Below are 16,293 nucleotides of genomic sequence, written 5' to 3' on the forward strand. Positions count from 1 at the left end.
CCTTCGCCACCTCAGACCTGGTGAAGCGCAATAGAGTAGATAGGGATTGTTTCAAAAAAAGGCAAAATTTTTTCTAAGTCCCAAAAAACGCTGGCGTGTTTTCTACATTATGGGTGATAGGCTGAAAAAGATCGAAAAATTTTTTGGGGCTCCCCTCCTTCCCCCCTACATTTCCTGACTCATGGCAACTTACCTATACAATGGGCACATGTGTAGGGCAAAATAAATTTTTTATTTGATGATTTGAAGGTTTTCTTGGCATTTGTAGTGCTGAAACGTTTTCCTCCATTGAAATTTGAATTTGGCATCCTATGCAAATTAGCCTTCGCTAGCGTAACTTCGCTTTACATAGCGAATCAACGCTAGCGCAACTTCGCAACCTTACGCTACCCCTGAGCGCAACTTCGGATTTTAGTGAATTTGCGGAGCGCTGGCGAAACTACGCCTGGCGAAGTGCGGCGAAGTGCGGCGAAGTTGCGCCTGGCGAAACTACGAATGTTAGTGAATTTGCCCCATGCAGTTTTATTTTTATTTATTGCCTGTGTATGCAACAGGCCCTGTCCTGCATTTCAAGTCTAATGAAACTAACATCCAGATTTGTTTTTCTGGCTCAGCAAAAGCAGCATATATCTGAATTTTGCCAGGATGAGAGAACAGCAGCAAGGATAGGCTGTTGTGCATACAGTCGAGTAACAAGATATTATTGGGCCCCATAGCAAATTATTTTTCAGGCCCCCAAAATGTCTAAAGGTTGACCTGTCTGTCAGGACTGCTCGGCGCGTCCGTTCCGTTCAGCGCCTCTGTCCTCTCCAGCGTCACATCCAAGATGGTGGCGCCCATTGCCAACATGTGGGGACAGTGACGCTGGAGTCCTGACCCAGGCACGATGACATCACGTGCCTGGCACGACAATTCATGATAAAAGCTCTTCCAGGTCATGGGTTCAATGCCCAATTATAGGTTTTGTTTTGAACATTCCTGAGTGCTTTATAATTCCTGTTGAACTGATTTCTGGACTTTGACCCTGCCTGAATATTGACTTTCAGGCAGGGTCTGCCTGCTTGGACTTGGAACTTGGACTTTAACCCTTTAGCTTCCTCCTTGGTACAGACTACTCCCGCTGGGAGCCGTTAGGCCCCCTGACACTGTTTTACCAATTTATTAAAATTGAATTTGAATTAGGGCCTTATGGGGCCCCTATACCTCCTGGGGCCCCCAGCAGCCGCAGGGTCTGCTTCCTCTGTAGTTATGCACCTTTGTGCACATACAGTAGGCCCCAGCATCCTTAGCAAGCCTGTGACATACAAAGTCCCACAAAGATACTCTTAAATGCATTCATGTTTTTTGTTCATTTGCAATTCTGTGTTTATCTTTTCCCAAATATACTGCTGTGAGTCACCAGATGAAACAAGCATTTGTGTACTTCTTCTTGATGATGGAACTAAAGCTGTATTGTGTGATTTACAGAGGTACATGCTGTCTTATTGGCACTGTTCCATCAAAACTGTGCGCCTTAGGTGGGAAAGCAGCACAAGTACAGTTGAGTTGGCAGGTTCAGATTCATTTTACTTGTTCAGCTGCTTCTTCTGGGATTGTGGGGCACTTCTTGGCACTTACGCATATCCCACTGAGGTTCCAAAAATCACCTTAAAATGGGGCACTTGAGAAAATACAAACATAGTGAATAACTGAGCTGCAATCACACTTGCATTGCAACAAAGTTTGTTATTATAGATATAGATGACAGATAGATAGATGATAGACAGATAGATAGATAGATAGATAGATAGATAGATAGATAGATAGATAGATAGATAGATGATAGATAGATAGATAGATAGATAGATAGATAGATAGATAGATAGATAGATAGATAGATAGATAGATAATAGATAGATAGACTATTCCCAGTATTATGGTATGGCGCAAATGCAGGGGAGTAACTATAGAGGAAGCAGACCCTGTGGCTGCAGGGGGGCCCAGGAGCTACAGGGGCCCCATGAGGCCCTAATCCATAAACAATTTCAATAAATATTGGTAAAACAGGTCAACCTCTAGACTTTTGGGGGCCTGAAAAATGATTTGCTGTGGAGCCCAGTAATGTCTAGTTAAGCCACTGGGCATATGGCTAGAGACAAAGTGGCCCTGGAAAATATTTTTAGAGCAACTATGAGTTGGTGGTTTCAGGTAACTCAGTGAAGAACATCTCCCATATAGTCCATTAGAAGCAATTAATTCAATTTTCTTTTAGTATTTCTCTGTGATATTAAAACAGTACCTTGTACCTGATGATTAGCAGCCTCAAGGTACAAATTAAAAAACATAATCTGGAAAACCCCCATGTCCCAAACATTGTGGATAATAGAACCCATAATTGTACTAAGAAATATCCCTTCCTGCTGTACAATATTAGGGTATTTAAAATCCACGACCCAAGCATTCAGCCTGCAGTCTTTTTCTTTAATATGGTCATGAAACCACTCTGTGACTTCTAATATCCTTATATTTTGCAATACAAGGTATTTTATTCTAAACAGATAGATATTATGTATCTTTAGCTATAATTTTCCTTGTAAATAGTTAAATAGCCTCAGTCTTCAAATTAAGAAGGGCACCTACCCTCACCTACCGCACTTATTTTGCAGGTCCTGTATTAATTATATGCCATTCCTCAGGAATCTTAATTTCTCCTGAGACCATGGGGATGGCTAAAAAGAGAGAAGGAATAATTATTAGCAGTGACGGACTGGCCCGCCTGGGAGACCAGGAAAACTAATGATGGGCCCAGGTGTAAGTGGGCCCTCATGCTTCTTAATATTGGGCCTATTTTGTGGTCATTTTGTGGCCTACAAAGAGGCTAAATAGACTAATAGATTATAGTATGTAAAGAAAAGAGACTAGGAGAATAGAGGTTGGATGAGGTGAGGAAGAAAATAGTACTGAGAGTGGGCCCCTGATCTAAAGATTTTTGGTGGGCCCATGGTCTAACGTTTTTATGGTGGGCCCCTGGTGTTCCAGTCCGACACTGATTATTAGACTGAGTTCCCATGTATTGTTAACCACTGTTCAGGCTATGTGCCTTTATTAACCACTTACAGACATATACAATGTAAGACACAGGGCATATGCATTTAACTGGAAAAGGTTATAAATGCAGGTAGGATGTAGTAGGGTTTACTATTGTCATAAAGTTGTTCAACTATTGCACTGTATCTACAAGGAAACGAATACATGGCAGGGGTAATTTATTAGCGCAAGTGCTGGGAGTAAAGTACAATTTTGAATGCAATCAACTTGCCTTTTCCCCACAATGTAGTGTTTTCCCCCTAAATTCCAGCATTGTTATGATTGCCAGGGGGAGTTGTCCTGAACAGAGCGGTAGCCGGTTCGTCCAAAGTGTGCTCACACTCTAATGTAAATCAGACGCAATTACACTGAAAAGAATTTTTAAGTGCAGTTGACGTCATATCAAGAGTTCGGCATGAAAGTGATATGTGAAGCCAATTCTGCACTGCATCTATTGACAGGTGGGGGTATCTTTAGGGTTCCCCTGGTAAACGAGTTGACTAAAATACATATAACATAACTGATTTGAGCTAAAGTTTGCCTGCCTTTTGTTGTTACATTATGTAAAACTGGGTAATCTGAGGTTTGGCCCTTTAAGACATGTGAGGCATGCTTTCATACATACTGTATCTTAATGTCACATTAAATGTTTATTGGACTAGCTAAAGGGTAGCAAAATGAAGCAGCACACAATACAACAGTTCCCAAGCACTTGGTTTCTCATTATAAAGTAGTTTAATTAACGGCAGGGGTTGATTTTGGCATCACCGTGTTCTTTGGGCTGATCATTTTAAAAAATGCTTACTAAATATATTTGACTATGTTGTAACCTGTTTCCAACGAGAATTCACTGTTCTTTAAGGACACAGGTCATTCACCACAACCAGGCCAAACACACAGGTCAAGAGAATTTGTCATCATCATCGCTCTAATACATTCTTGTTTCCATGTGGGATTCAAGCTTTTCACATGAAAGTTGTAGCAGGCAAATCTACTTGTACTTTGCTCATATATTTTGTAATGCAAGCAGCAAATGTAGAGTAGCTGGATAGAGGTAAGAGACAAAGTGCTACTTATAATGTATTTGCATTCAGCACATCACACACAACATCAGGTCATTTGCTAAAAGAGAAAAAGCACTTTGGTGTTATTTACTAAAACTAAAATTTTTCTAGTACAGTTTTAAATGGGAAACAACTCTAATTTTTAGAGAAAAAAACGAATTATTATACCTGAAACTGCTAACAATCTAAATGCAAAAATACTCCAGCTAAAACTGAAAGTCAATGGCAGATGGTCCCTTTAACCTTTGAAACATGATTCATGCCTTTGTGGTTCTTGAAAGTTTTTCGGGTTGTTTGAGCTGGTTTTTGTTCGATAATCCAAATTATTCAAGTGTCAATTCGAAAAAGTTGCATGATTCTAATTGATTGTCTTCGCACCAATATTTTTGAGAACTTTTATTGGTAAATTAAGGGGATTCAGGAATGGGAGTTTGGTTGAATTTATTTATTTATTTTTAAATAAAGTGAGAAAAATTCTAGTTTTAGTAAATAACCCCCCTAATGTGAGGTATATACTAACTGGTAAGAACTACTCTACTCAGACTTCTGACAGTAGATCTAGCAGACCCAGTGGCTGCTGGGTAGCTGAACAGGACCTTTGTGTGTGGTGGGGGGTAACTGATGTGCAATATGAGAGGGGCAAAGAAAAGGTTTTCTAATGGGACCCGTAATTTTCCAAAAATGTAATTTTAACATTTTTTACAGGTTTTCATATTATATCATTAAGATTGCCCAACATGTTTTCCATTTGTATTTTTCATATTCAGATCTTTTAATAAATTGCATGACATTGGTGGTTTATTTGTGGTTTCAAAAACCTTTAAAAACCTTTAAAATTGAAATGTTGATAAACACGCCTCCAACAGTAAGCTAGTCATACCATTGTCTACACTACACTAAGGGGTCTATTTATGAAGCCTCAATTTTTTCTGGTCGAGTTTTTGAATTTTTCAATTTTTATTATGCTCCAAAGCTGCTGAAAATTCAAATCCGAAAATACTCCAGCTAAAAGCTGTCGAAATGATGGCAGATGTCCATTTAACAAACTGAAGATGTTTCTTGTCTTCATGATCCTTTGAGGGTTTCAGGCTGATTTTCGTTCGATAATCCAATAATTCGGGTGTCAAATCGAAAAAGTCACACAATTCGATTTGATGCATGATTTTGCCTCAACTTCTTCCCTCACATCCTGATTTATTGGTAAATTAAGGGGATTCGAATACCTTACCGAACTGAATCCAACCCCTAATTTGCATATGCAAATTAGGGATGGGAAGGGGAAAAAGATTTGACTTCCTTGTTTTGTGACAAAAAGTCACACAATTTCCCTCCCCATTTGCATATGCAAATTAGGGTTTGGATTCGGTTTGGCCAGGCAGAAGGATTCGGCCGAATCCGAATCCTGCTAAAAAAGGCCGAATCCCGAACCGAATCCTGGATTTGGTGCATCCCTAGGAAGAATAATATAACTAAATTGTAACATATAAGAATATTAGAATTCCCTGAGGAGTTTCACAAAATTATTAAGGCACAAGGTTCTTTCACATAGGTTATTGAAATTCAAGATAACTTCTGACAGGCTCATATTTAATAAAACTGTATGAAAATTTCATGTGACACAAGTGACAAGCACCAATATAAAAATGATGGCATCAGTAAACCCCATAGGTAATAATGTACCCCCTATTCTTAAATAAGTGACCAACAAATTCCATGATCACATAAAGACAAGGCTGGAAAAAGAGCTTTTATACAGGACATGGAACTCCAAGGTAATGTCTAACACACCCATTAAACAACAGGGGGTACAATATTTATTATGATATGTTTTTACAAATGACATCATTAAGAACTGATCATAACTGATGTTAAGATGTGAATAAAATACCCCCTATTGCCACAAGGACCATTGGAACCTTAATTCTAATCTAATATTTACTATAATACACAATTTCACGTGAGAAATAACATCATTAAGCACCTATTTTATCTGATGACATCACTAAGCATCATTTATAAGGATCCAATTTACAGGATGTTTGTGGCTCTTGTGTATTGTAAGGAAATAGATTACAGGTTACTAATGTATAGTAACTGTATCATTTGGTGTTTGTTCTGATTCTTTCCTCAGCTTACTGTATTGGTTTTTCTCTCCCCAGAGTTCTGTGCAACGATATATTGGGTCTAAAGTTACCAAATGACCCTATACTGACTCCCAACACTGTCTGTCTGACATTACCTGGCTTGAGCAAACGCCAGATGGGTCTGTGTGTGCGTAACCCAGATGTCACAGCCTCAGCTCTGCAGGGAATCCAGATCGCTATCCATGAATGCCAACACCAGCTGAAAGGGCAACGGTGGAATTGCTCCACATTGGAGACCACGGGTAAAATGCCCCATGACAGTGCCATCCTGAAGAGAGGTAAAGACTAGATAAGTCATTAATGGTTATATAAGGACAAATGTCAGTATTGCTAGGTTAGAATCTTCAGAACCTTCATTGCTGTAAATGTGCTCGCAAGCCACTGTCAGCCCAGCCTGTGGTATTTACACTAACGCTCTGACACAGTCTAGATGGCAGGGAGAGCAGAATCCTTAGTATAACTCATGTTGGGCTGAAAGTGGTACCATCCTTCAATAGGCTGAATCACTTAGTGTTAGGATTGCTACCTGGCAAGTTTTGAGCCAACAAACCATGTTTTCAAGGGGCTGTTCAGTTCAAAACCTTTTAAGGGTTGCAAAATCTAGGCAAAATTCCATCCAATCCACCACGATGGAAGAAAGTGTCTCTCTTTGCTCAGCTCTAGGCTGATGGCAGTTTTAACTAATAACGACACATTCCTATCACTTTTGATCTGTCAACAAGTTTAAAACATAATTTAATAAAAGGTACAAAATCTGCTCAAGTTCAGAAACCAATAAGCAAGCTCTGCTTTTCTGAGTAGTTACCAGGGGTCACTAGATCTGGAGAAAACGTATCCCCAAGTTATAGCTTTTTTGAGACTGGAATAATCTAACAGCAAATTAATCTGCAGTTTAATATACTATGATTATTAATCATAAATAACAGATCAGTAGTTGCCACACTTTTTCAGTTCAGTCCTATTTGAAGATCCAAATACATATTCCTCCCACATCTCTCCCTTACTGACCTTTGACTAGCTTTGAGGTTTACCTAGTAGTGCAAATGGCTATTCTCCCCAAATATCAGTCTAATTGGTCTCCAGCTTGAGAACCCCCTTTCCACTGTTCCAAACCACCCCTTAACCCCAAAGTGTTGGAATCGCTGTAACAAACAAGCTTGTTAGAGAGTGTAGGGCTGCATTAATACATGCTTTTAACCATAATAAATAATTACAACTAGATGTGTTTTTGTATATAATTTGACAAAGAGTGTTGTGATTGGGAGCATATGGACAGCCATTTAGAGGAAATTACACTAGATTGTTCATGTCTATGGTAGAACACAAGTAAAAACAGATAGAAACTCTCATGCTGCTCTGTGGACTCACGTACGTATACTCAATGCACATAGCTCAGATTAATTTGGCACAAAACTCTTGGCACATCACAGTAAAGCTGAATGCAAATGAATTCCCAGCTAAAAGAATTTCTGCCACCCAGAAACCAGAAGCAGGTTTAGTGTGAGTCACAGTGCATCCTCTGGAAAACCAAGCTTCTGTTTGAAGTGATTTATAGGTTTCATAGCTTAGAGGCTGTGGCACACGTGCTTTTTCAGCTTTACACAAGTTCTTTCCTTCCTGAGGAAAAACCAACATGATCAGAAATCCATTGAAACCCTTGAAAAAGTGTCACAATCTATAGATGGGCAAGTCGAGGCCCTCTTGATGATCTTGTACTACAACTCCAAGGAGCCAAATCAACCTTCGTTAGTAACCACTGGTTTTCAGCTTTACATTTTAGGCGGAATAGAAAGGCAATTAAAAAGCCACAAAACAGTAAAAAAATGAACTCAAGAATTTCCTTTCCCTAAGGGAAAAAACTTTGAGCTGATTCACAGTCAAGTTTGTGGTTCTCCTCAAACAGCTGCATTAAGGACACAACAAATCTCTGGCACCTGTGAAAACCGTCAGAGTGCACCCAGTGCTATGTAAGGACTCTCTAATATAACTATCATCACATAGGATTATATTTATAAAGCTGTGCAAAAAAACCCATTAGAATACAATATAAATTGTTTTTTTTAATGCCACCCCACACTGGGTCTGGTTTGCTAACCTGCAAACTGATCACAATTGCAATATAATTAACAAGGGAGATTTGTAAATGCATCATTTATTGGGCCCTTCCATTATTAATATGCTTCATACTGCAAGTTTGCTTCTGACTTCAACAAAAGTAATTGGCCTGAGCAATGGTACTTACATTCACTAACTTGAATTGGGGTTGAACCAAATCCTGTAATTATTATAACTGTGATAATGTTCAATGTAGTCGTGGGATGCAGCGATTCACAGAACTACTAATGCATAATACGTTGATTACTTCCTCTGCTTCCTTTTCAAGAAGAGCAGCAATAAAATGCTAAAGGAACAACAGTAATGTATGATGCTGTTACTTGGTGGATACACAGAACATATAGATGAATGAGAGCTGCCATAATGATTGCAGGATGTTGTAATTCAGGATAGTGACAGAGCTGAAGATAAGATTCACAATTAATTCCATTTACTGACACAGCCTCACAACATATTGAATCAGGGCCAAAGAAACAGGTTACAAAAAAAAGCAGGGAACTGCAGCTCAGGGTGTCGAAGGCACCAGGGAGAAGATTGATCACAGCTGCATCAGGTGGAAAATTCCCAACTACAAGTAGCAACTTCATTGAGTCTTGGCATCCTGCTTGCTGGCTAGAGGTAAACGTGTTTAAGTTCAAAAAACCAAGCATCTTTAATTGTAGGCCTTTGTGGATAGACATTTTAAAAAATGTATTCAATTTCACAAATGCTGCAACAGAAGATCTATAATTGTTGAAGGCCAGCTAAAGCTTTTGGAAAATAATGGTTACATTTAGATAGTTTGCTGGTGTTATGTTGCATGGCTGCTGAACACATTTCTAGGGAAAGCATTCAGAATTAAATTAAATTAATTATGCCCCCCATTCTCCCCTTTCATATACTTTTCAGTCTCAAGCAATATTTAAATCCAATATATAACTCTCTCCATGTCATTTGGGTCATGATGATCCATTTCAGGTTCAGCCTTTTCATATTTCCATTTTCCATTTAGAGTGATGGCACACGGGGCTATTGGTTGCCAGTAGGAACCTGCACCTACAGTGAAAATTACATCAGTCAGTTGAGAGCAAAGGTACTTGTTTCCCATTGGTGCCATCGTCCATCCATCAAGTAGCACCATAATAACATGATTTTACTTGACGTAGCTGCATGGCCTGTTACCATTTTTTTTTTTTTAAATCTCTTTTATTTTTCAAAAACAGATGCATAGACAGAGAATAATGCAAACATCATTTTCAGTACAAAATATTTCAACTGGTTTACATCAGTACAACTTCATCTAGTATAACATATATCAAGGTACAGTTTCAATCAAGATTGTAGAAACACATTCCATGGGCCTGTTACCATTTTAAAGGACTTGCTAAGTACAGTTTTTATTCCCTCACCCGCATCCTTGCCTTTTGAGTATAGATATGTTCAACTTTTTTTCCACCAAGGCTTCCATTTGAGTTTGGTTACAGGTGCCTGCAAATATTCCTTTACCCGTTATTGCCATATATTGCTACATGCAGTAAGGCAACTACCAGACCCCACAACTGTGTGTGTGGGGGGGTACTGCTCTATAGTAGGTCCCCAATGTAAACTTTGCCACCCACTCACTCTTTTGTAACAAGTTTGGCAAGAGGGTCCTGGTTGGTACTAGCTGCAACACTGCCTGTTACCAGAGCAACTGGAATGTATGTTTTAATCACATCAATACATATAAAAATGTTTGGGACTTCTTATCATTGGATAAAATCATAATATTAAGTTTCAGAAGACAAGCCTCACAGTTTGAGAAACAATGGTCTAGATCAGTGATCCCCAACAATTGACTAATGAGAAACACATTGCTCACCAACCCCTTGGATGTTGTTCCCAGTGGCCTCAAAGCAGGTGCTTATTTTTGAATTCCTGGCTTGAAGGCAAGTTTTGGTTGAATAAAACCAATTTTACTACCAGTTCACATAAAAGCTACCAATAGTCAATCACAGCCCATAATTGTCACCCCCAAGAACTTTTTGAATGCTTGTGTTGCTCCCAACATTTTTTTTACATTTCAATGTGGCTCATGGGTAAAAAAAAGTTGGGGATCCCTGGTCTAGATTTACAGTATGAAGCAATGAAGTCTAAAGCAAGCAATCTTAAAACCATTTAATCTCATACCAGTAGCTTCTTCAATTCAGATCAGTGATAGATAATTCCCCATCATTACAAACACCAACATCCAATACATTGACCAATGTCCAATCACAATGGTTTAATTGAACTGATTCCGGTAGGACTAAAATTATAATCCAGTCACAATGGTACCATGACGCTCATCGAGGCAGGTATTATTTTTTTAAAGTTACATAACTGGGAATGTGAACTACTGTGACCACGGGGTCTGCTTCCTCTATAATTACGCCATTGAAACCATCTCCTTGGTCCAAAAATGAACATTACTGCCCTCAAAGGTGAGTCAATTTTCCTTTAGATATAGATAGACTGTTCCCATGCGTCCCATGTATTTAACCATTTGCTTACCGAGTGGTTATTTAGGCTCCAGAACACAATCTATATATCTCTGTACTCGTCACTACACTGGACAACATATACTGTACCTTATGACTATTTTTGCTTGCACAAGACCTGTTGAGTGCTGTACTTAGTGGGACTTTATTTATAAAACCATATAAATGTGGCTACATTGTTAATATTGATGGGCAGCCAGTGTACTTCTTGTGAAGCTATACAGATTTCATCTCTTTAACAGGGCTAAATAAAGGGCAACTTGCACATGACTTATTAAGTATTCTTTCCTTTCTGTTTATTAGGATTTCGGGAGAGTGCCTTTGCCTTCTCTCTACTGGCAGCTGGTGTTATGCATTCAGTTGCTACAGCATGTAGCCTAGGCAAGCTTCAGGGCTGTGGGTGTGAGTGGAAAAGACGGGGTACTGAAGAGAAGATACGACTGAAGCTGAATCAGCTGCAACTCCAAGCTCTATCTAAAGTCAAGGGTCTCCCCAGGGACCTGACTCCACTTCTTCGAGAGACACCAGAACCCAGCCCACAGGATACCTGGGAATGGGGAGGCTGCAAGCATGAGCTGGAGTTTGGAGAGAAATTCTCCAGAGACTTTTTAGACTCCAGGGAGTCTCCAAGGGATATTCATGCAAGAATGAGAATTCATAACAACCGTGTGGGACGTCAGGTAGGATATACTACTGAGAACAACATTTCATTGCCTGCCCTATAGCAGATGGGTAACATTCAAACTTTTATTAAGAGAACTTCCATATATTTTCTGTAAAATAGTTAGCAATGTATGCAGGCATCAATACCCTTCAAGACCCTTCCTCTGCTTATTTGCATTGATATCGTTGACTGAGATCTGCCATACAGCACCATATGCTTTGCTTTAGGCTAATGGAAAAGGCTTTCGCATATCACAACTGTAAATATAATTAAAGCCACTAGATAAGCTATTATTTTGTACAGGGGATAATCTCAGAGAAACTTAGACTTTCAGGGGCAAATTAAGTTACCTTCGAAGTTGCGGCAGTATTGGCTTCACTGCACTTCGCCAGGCGAAGTTTCACCAGGGCGCCGCTAATTCACTAAAATCCGAAGTTGTGCTCAGGGAGGGGAAAGGTAGCGAAGTGGCGCTACCGTTAATACGTCAAGCAAAGCGAAGTTACGCTAGCGATGCCTAATTTGCATATGGCGCCAAGTTAAAGTACAATGGACGTGTAGCAGCAAATACATTACACTACACAAGCCTGGGAAAGCTTTATAAAATAAAATAAAGTTGTTATTTTGCCCTATACATGTGCCCACTGTATAGTTTAGGTGCCATATGTTAGGAAATGTAGGGGGGAAGGAGGGTACCCCCAAAATAAATTTACGATCTTTTCAAGCCTATCACCCTTAATAAAGTAAAAGACGCCAGCGTTTTTTGGGACTTTTTGGAACTTTCAATTTTTTTTCTAAGCAAGCCCTATCTACTCTATTGCACTTCGCCTGGTCTGAGGTGGCGAAGGCAAGTCTGGCGCAAGGGGCAATGTTCAGTAAAATCCACAAGTTAGTAAATTAGCGTAGTTACGTTCCTTCGCCATAGCGCAACTTCGTCTGGCGTAAGGGTGTGAAGTAGCGCTAGAGTAGGTCCACTACGCTAGCGAATTTACGTCAGCACCAGTTAGTAAATCGGCGAAGTAACAAATTACATCACACTGGCGAATTTTCGCTAGCGTTAGCCACTTCGCCCTTTAGTAAATTTGCCCCTCAAACTTTGACTCACAGGAGGGAAGAAGAGGAAGTAGGAAAAGGGAGCAATAAGTATGAAGATCGCTTATAATGTTTTAACATGAATTAATGGACTAGACAATGAGGGAGGTGTATTCATATTCGAATGAAGTAATACAGTTAAAGGGGTTGTTAATCTTTGAATGAACTTTTCGTATGATGTAGAGAGTGATATTCTGAGACAATTTGCAGTTGATTTTAATTTTTTATTATTTGTGGTTTTTGAGTTATTTAGATTTTTATTCAGCAGCTCTCCAGTTTGCCGTTTCAGCAATCTAGTTGCAAGGGTCAAATTATACTAGCAACCATGCATTGATATCATTGATACGGGAATATGAATAGGTGAGGTCAGGATAGAAAGATAACTAATAAAAATTAGCACTGCCATTAAATGTTTAGCCTTACAGAGCATTTTTTTTTTTTTCAATTTGCAGGTTTATTGTGCAGTAAAGTTATATGTAATACAAACATGTGTTTGGTATTAATCATACAAATAAACCACATATCAGCACTATAATTTTTACGGAATCTTGTAACTAAACAAAAAAAGCAAAAAATAAGAATAAAGAAAGCAAAAAATTTACGGTAGTACATGGCATAAATTCCAATATGCGTAAAATCACAGTAAAACAAGGTTATTATCAGGTCTATTTAAACCCCAATACTGAAGGCAGTCAAAAACGAAGTTTCACTCATCTGTGATGGGGTGCCACGGATCCCATATCTGGGCACATTTAATTTTATCTTCTATCGATCCTGCTGAGAATCGTTCCATAAATTCTCTCAAGTCCATCTGTTGCAGAGCATTTATTTTTATATGGGTCAGTGGCCCCCTTCTGAAAGCTGTAAGAGTCAGAAGAAGAAGGCAAATTATTTAAACACTATAAAATATAAATAATGAAGATCAATTGAAAAGTTGCTTAGAATTAGCCATTCTATAACATACCAAAGTTAACTTAAAGGTGAACCACCCCTTTAATATATAAGCTGCTATCTATAATTCAATACCAGAACTAGCTATTAGAACTTACTGTATATAAAAAGTTTATATAGAGAATAATATACCCCCTATTGCAAAACATAAGGATATTAGAAGTCATTAAAGAGTTTTATGACTATAAAAGGGCACAGGGCCTAAGTTTTTTTTATACAGGTCATGGCTGATGTGATCACTAAGCGCCATTAATAAGGATATAATTTACAGGTTATTCTTGTGTATTATAAAGATTTATTCTACAGGATACTAATGACTCTTGTGTGTTTTTGAGATTTAATTACAGAAAGTAATATAATATAAAAGGACATTTATGACACCAGAAATGTTGTTCTTTGGACATCAATGGGATCATTTATTATTACAATGCTACCTATGTTTGCCAGTGATGTATTTAAAAGGGATGGGCAAGGGGGGGAATGTAGGTGTTGGAGGACGCAGGCAGATTGCAGTGTTGGGGTTGATTCTTGACCTGCATTTGGCCTGAGTTTCAGCCCAATGTGGCATTACCCTAAGGGACTCAAGGACAGGACCCATGGTGCTCATTCAGTAAGCACTTCCGCCCCCTGTCTGTAGTAAATTACCCCTCATGTAGAGCAAGATCATTAATATAGGTAATATAATGTAAATTTTCATAGCAGACGCTCCTTTAATTTATCAGCGAACTTTGTTTTTCCCAGGCCGTGACAGAGAACATGAAACGTAGATGCAAGTGCCATGGAACATCTGGTAGTTGCCAATTCAAGACTTGCTGGCACGTGACTCCTGATTTCCGAGCTGTTAGTACCCTAATGCGGGACAAGTTGCAGCGGGCTGTATTTGTTAACTCGAGAAACAAGAATAGTGGGGCCTTTCACCCACGACTGAACAAGAAACGCTTGCAAAGGGAGCTGGTGTATTTTGAGAAATCTCCGGATTTCTGTGAAAAGGATCCCAGAGTGGATTCCCTAGGCACTCAAGGGCGAGTGTGTAACAAAACAAGCCAGCAGATGGACAACTGTGCCAGCCTTTGCTGCGGCCGAGGACACAATATACTGATGCAGACCCGGCGAGAACGTTGCAACTGCCGCTTCCACTGGTGCTGTTATGTGATGTGTGAAGAATGCCTTGTTACACAGTTGGTCAATGTTTGCAAGTGAATCAGTCACAGACATCAGTTCTTGGACATTTAATGTCTCAGTATAGGAATTAATTTATTTTCTTCTATTGCTTCTGGATTATGCAGCTCTTTGCAGCGTTTTTATGAATTGTGACTCACCAAGAGAGCTGGAGGCACTGGAGGTTCTGATCATAGACATATGCGACAGGCACTGGGAATCAAACATTTTGCATCTGAAAGACAGAAGCGTCTTCCTTTCCACCGAAAGAATTTGTCAGCCCTTCTACTGAAAGTGGAGCACATTCCAGAATCCTACAAATCAGAATCACACAGAGGAACAAAGAACATATGTATTTCCTTATTGGTCCATTATTTACTAGAACTATTGCTTGGATGTTGGGATAGTCACTAAATCCAGTCACTTATCCTGAATCTTGGCTTAATCACAGCATCATGTTGTCTACTTACATAGTCTTTTCTATATCAAGACAGTGTTGCAGTATTTCTGATCAGTATTTGTAAACTGCTATAAAAGACAATATTCAAAGAATATATATTATAGATCCATATCATAGTGCACATATAGCTGAGCTCATAGAAGATGCTGGGTTACTCCAACCATTCTATTGTCCATCCTGACAACTTATTTGCAGACAAAACTTTCATCTGCAGGGATGAAGGGGTTTAACTAATTGGAGCATAGCTACTGCTTTTAAATTAAAAAAAACATCTTGAGTTCCATGTTTTTGCTTAAGCTCAGTTTACCTGGGAAAATTTGTGGCAATGTTCATATTCCTGATATTCATGATATTTTTTCCACAAGCAACAGAAGGGCAACAACAGCAAATTATACATATTTAAATACAAACCCAAATACCAATCAAATCTAAGATTCAGCACCTGCACAATCTGGATATTCCAACTTTATCAAAATACTTAACTTTGATGAAGTTTAACGCATCTAAAAATAACTCTGACCATCTTGAAATTAGCTATGTTTGCTGTTGAAAAACAACCCTTGCCCGTTCAAAAACAGCAAATGCACATAACAACACATAAGTGAAAATCAGAAGTATGAACCAGCATTTTGGATCCCATAAGTTTTAAAAAAAGACCTAAAAAGTTGCTTCATACTGCGTGTAAGAGACACATAGCATGATGGGTATTGTCTGTATATATGTATATATTGTCTATATAAACTTTATATATTAAAGTGCAATGGGGACATTTGTTACTGCACAACTTTTTTGCATATTAAACTGTGTCATATATTCTTTAATGTGTCATTAGATATTTTACATTATATACAAAATGAATATCATTACAGTGGTAGTGTAGCTAACCGTAGGAAAAGAGACTCCAACTGGTTGATGCTAGTTCTCAAGTTGAATATGGTATGACCCCAGCAATCAGGGCCACCACCATCAGGGGTTTACACGGTTACTGCAGTCAGGAGCCCCAAGGTAGAGGGGACCCCAAGACACATAAAAATGCAATTCTCAGGTCCCTAAAGAGCTTATAGAAGTTGGTGGGGTTTGGATG

At 38.9% G+C, this 16,293-nt stretch overlaps 1 protein-coding gene across 2 annotated transcripts in view; it reads left to right on the forward strand.

Moving 5' to 3' along the window:
- LOC108709816 (protein Wnt-10b) overlaps nucleotides 1–16,025 on the forward strand; it is a 52,353-nt gene extending 36,328 nt beyond the window's left edge. For both annotated transcript variants that reach the window (XM_041584369.1, XM_018249999.2), the window contains exons 3-5: nucleotides 6,290–6,552; nucleotides 11,191–11,567; nucleotides 14,333–16,025. In XM_041584369.1, the coding sequence (XP_041440303.1) occupies nucleotides 6,390–6,552; nucleotides 11,191–11,567; nucleotides 14,333–14,791 (999 nt within the window). In that variant the 5' untranslated portion in view covers nucleotides 6,290–6,389 and the 3' untranslated portion in view covers nucleotides 14,792–16,025. The remainder of the gene's footprint in view (nucleotides 1–6,289; nucleotides 6,553–11,190; nucleotides 11,568–14,332) is intronic.
- Nucleotides 16,026–16,293: the final 268 nt, after the last annotated feature.

Source organism: Xenopus laevis, chromosome 2S (genome assembly GCF_017654675.1).
Source record: "Xenopus laevis strain J_2021 chromosome 2S, Xenopus_laevis_v10.1, whole genome shotgun sequence".
NCBI classification, from domain to species: Eukaryota; Metazoa; Chordata; class Amphibia; order Anura; family Pipidae; genus Xenopus; species Xenopus laevis.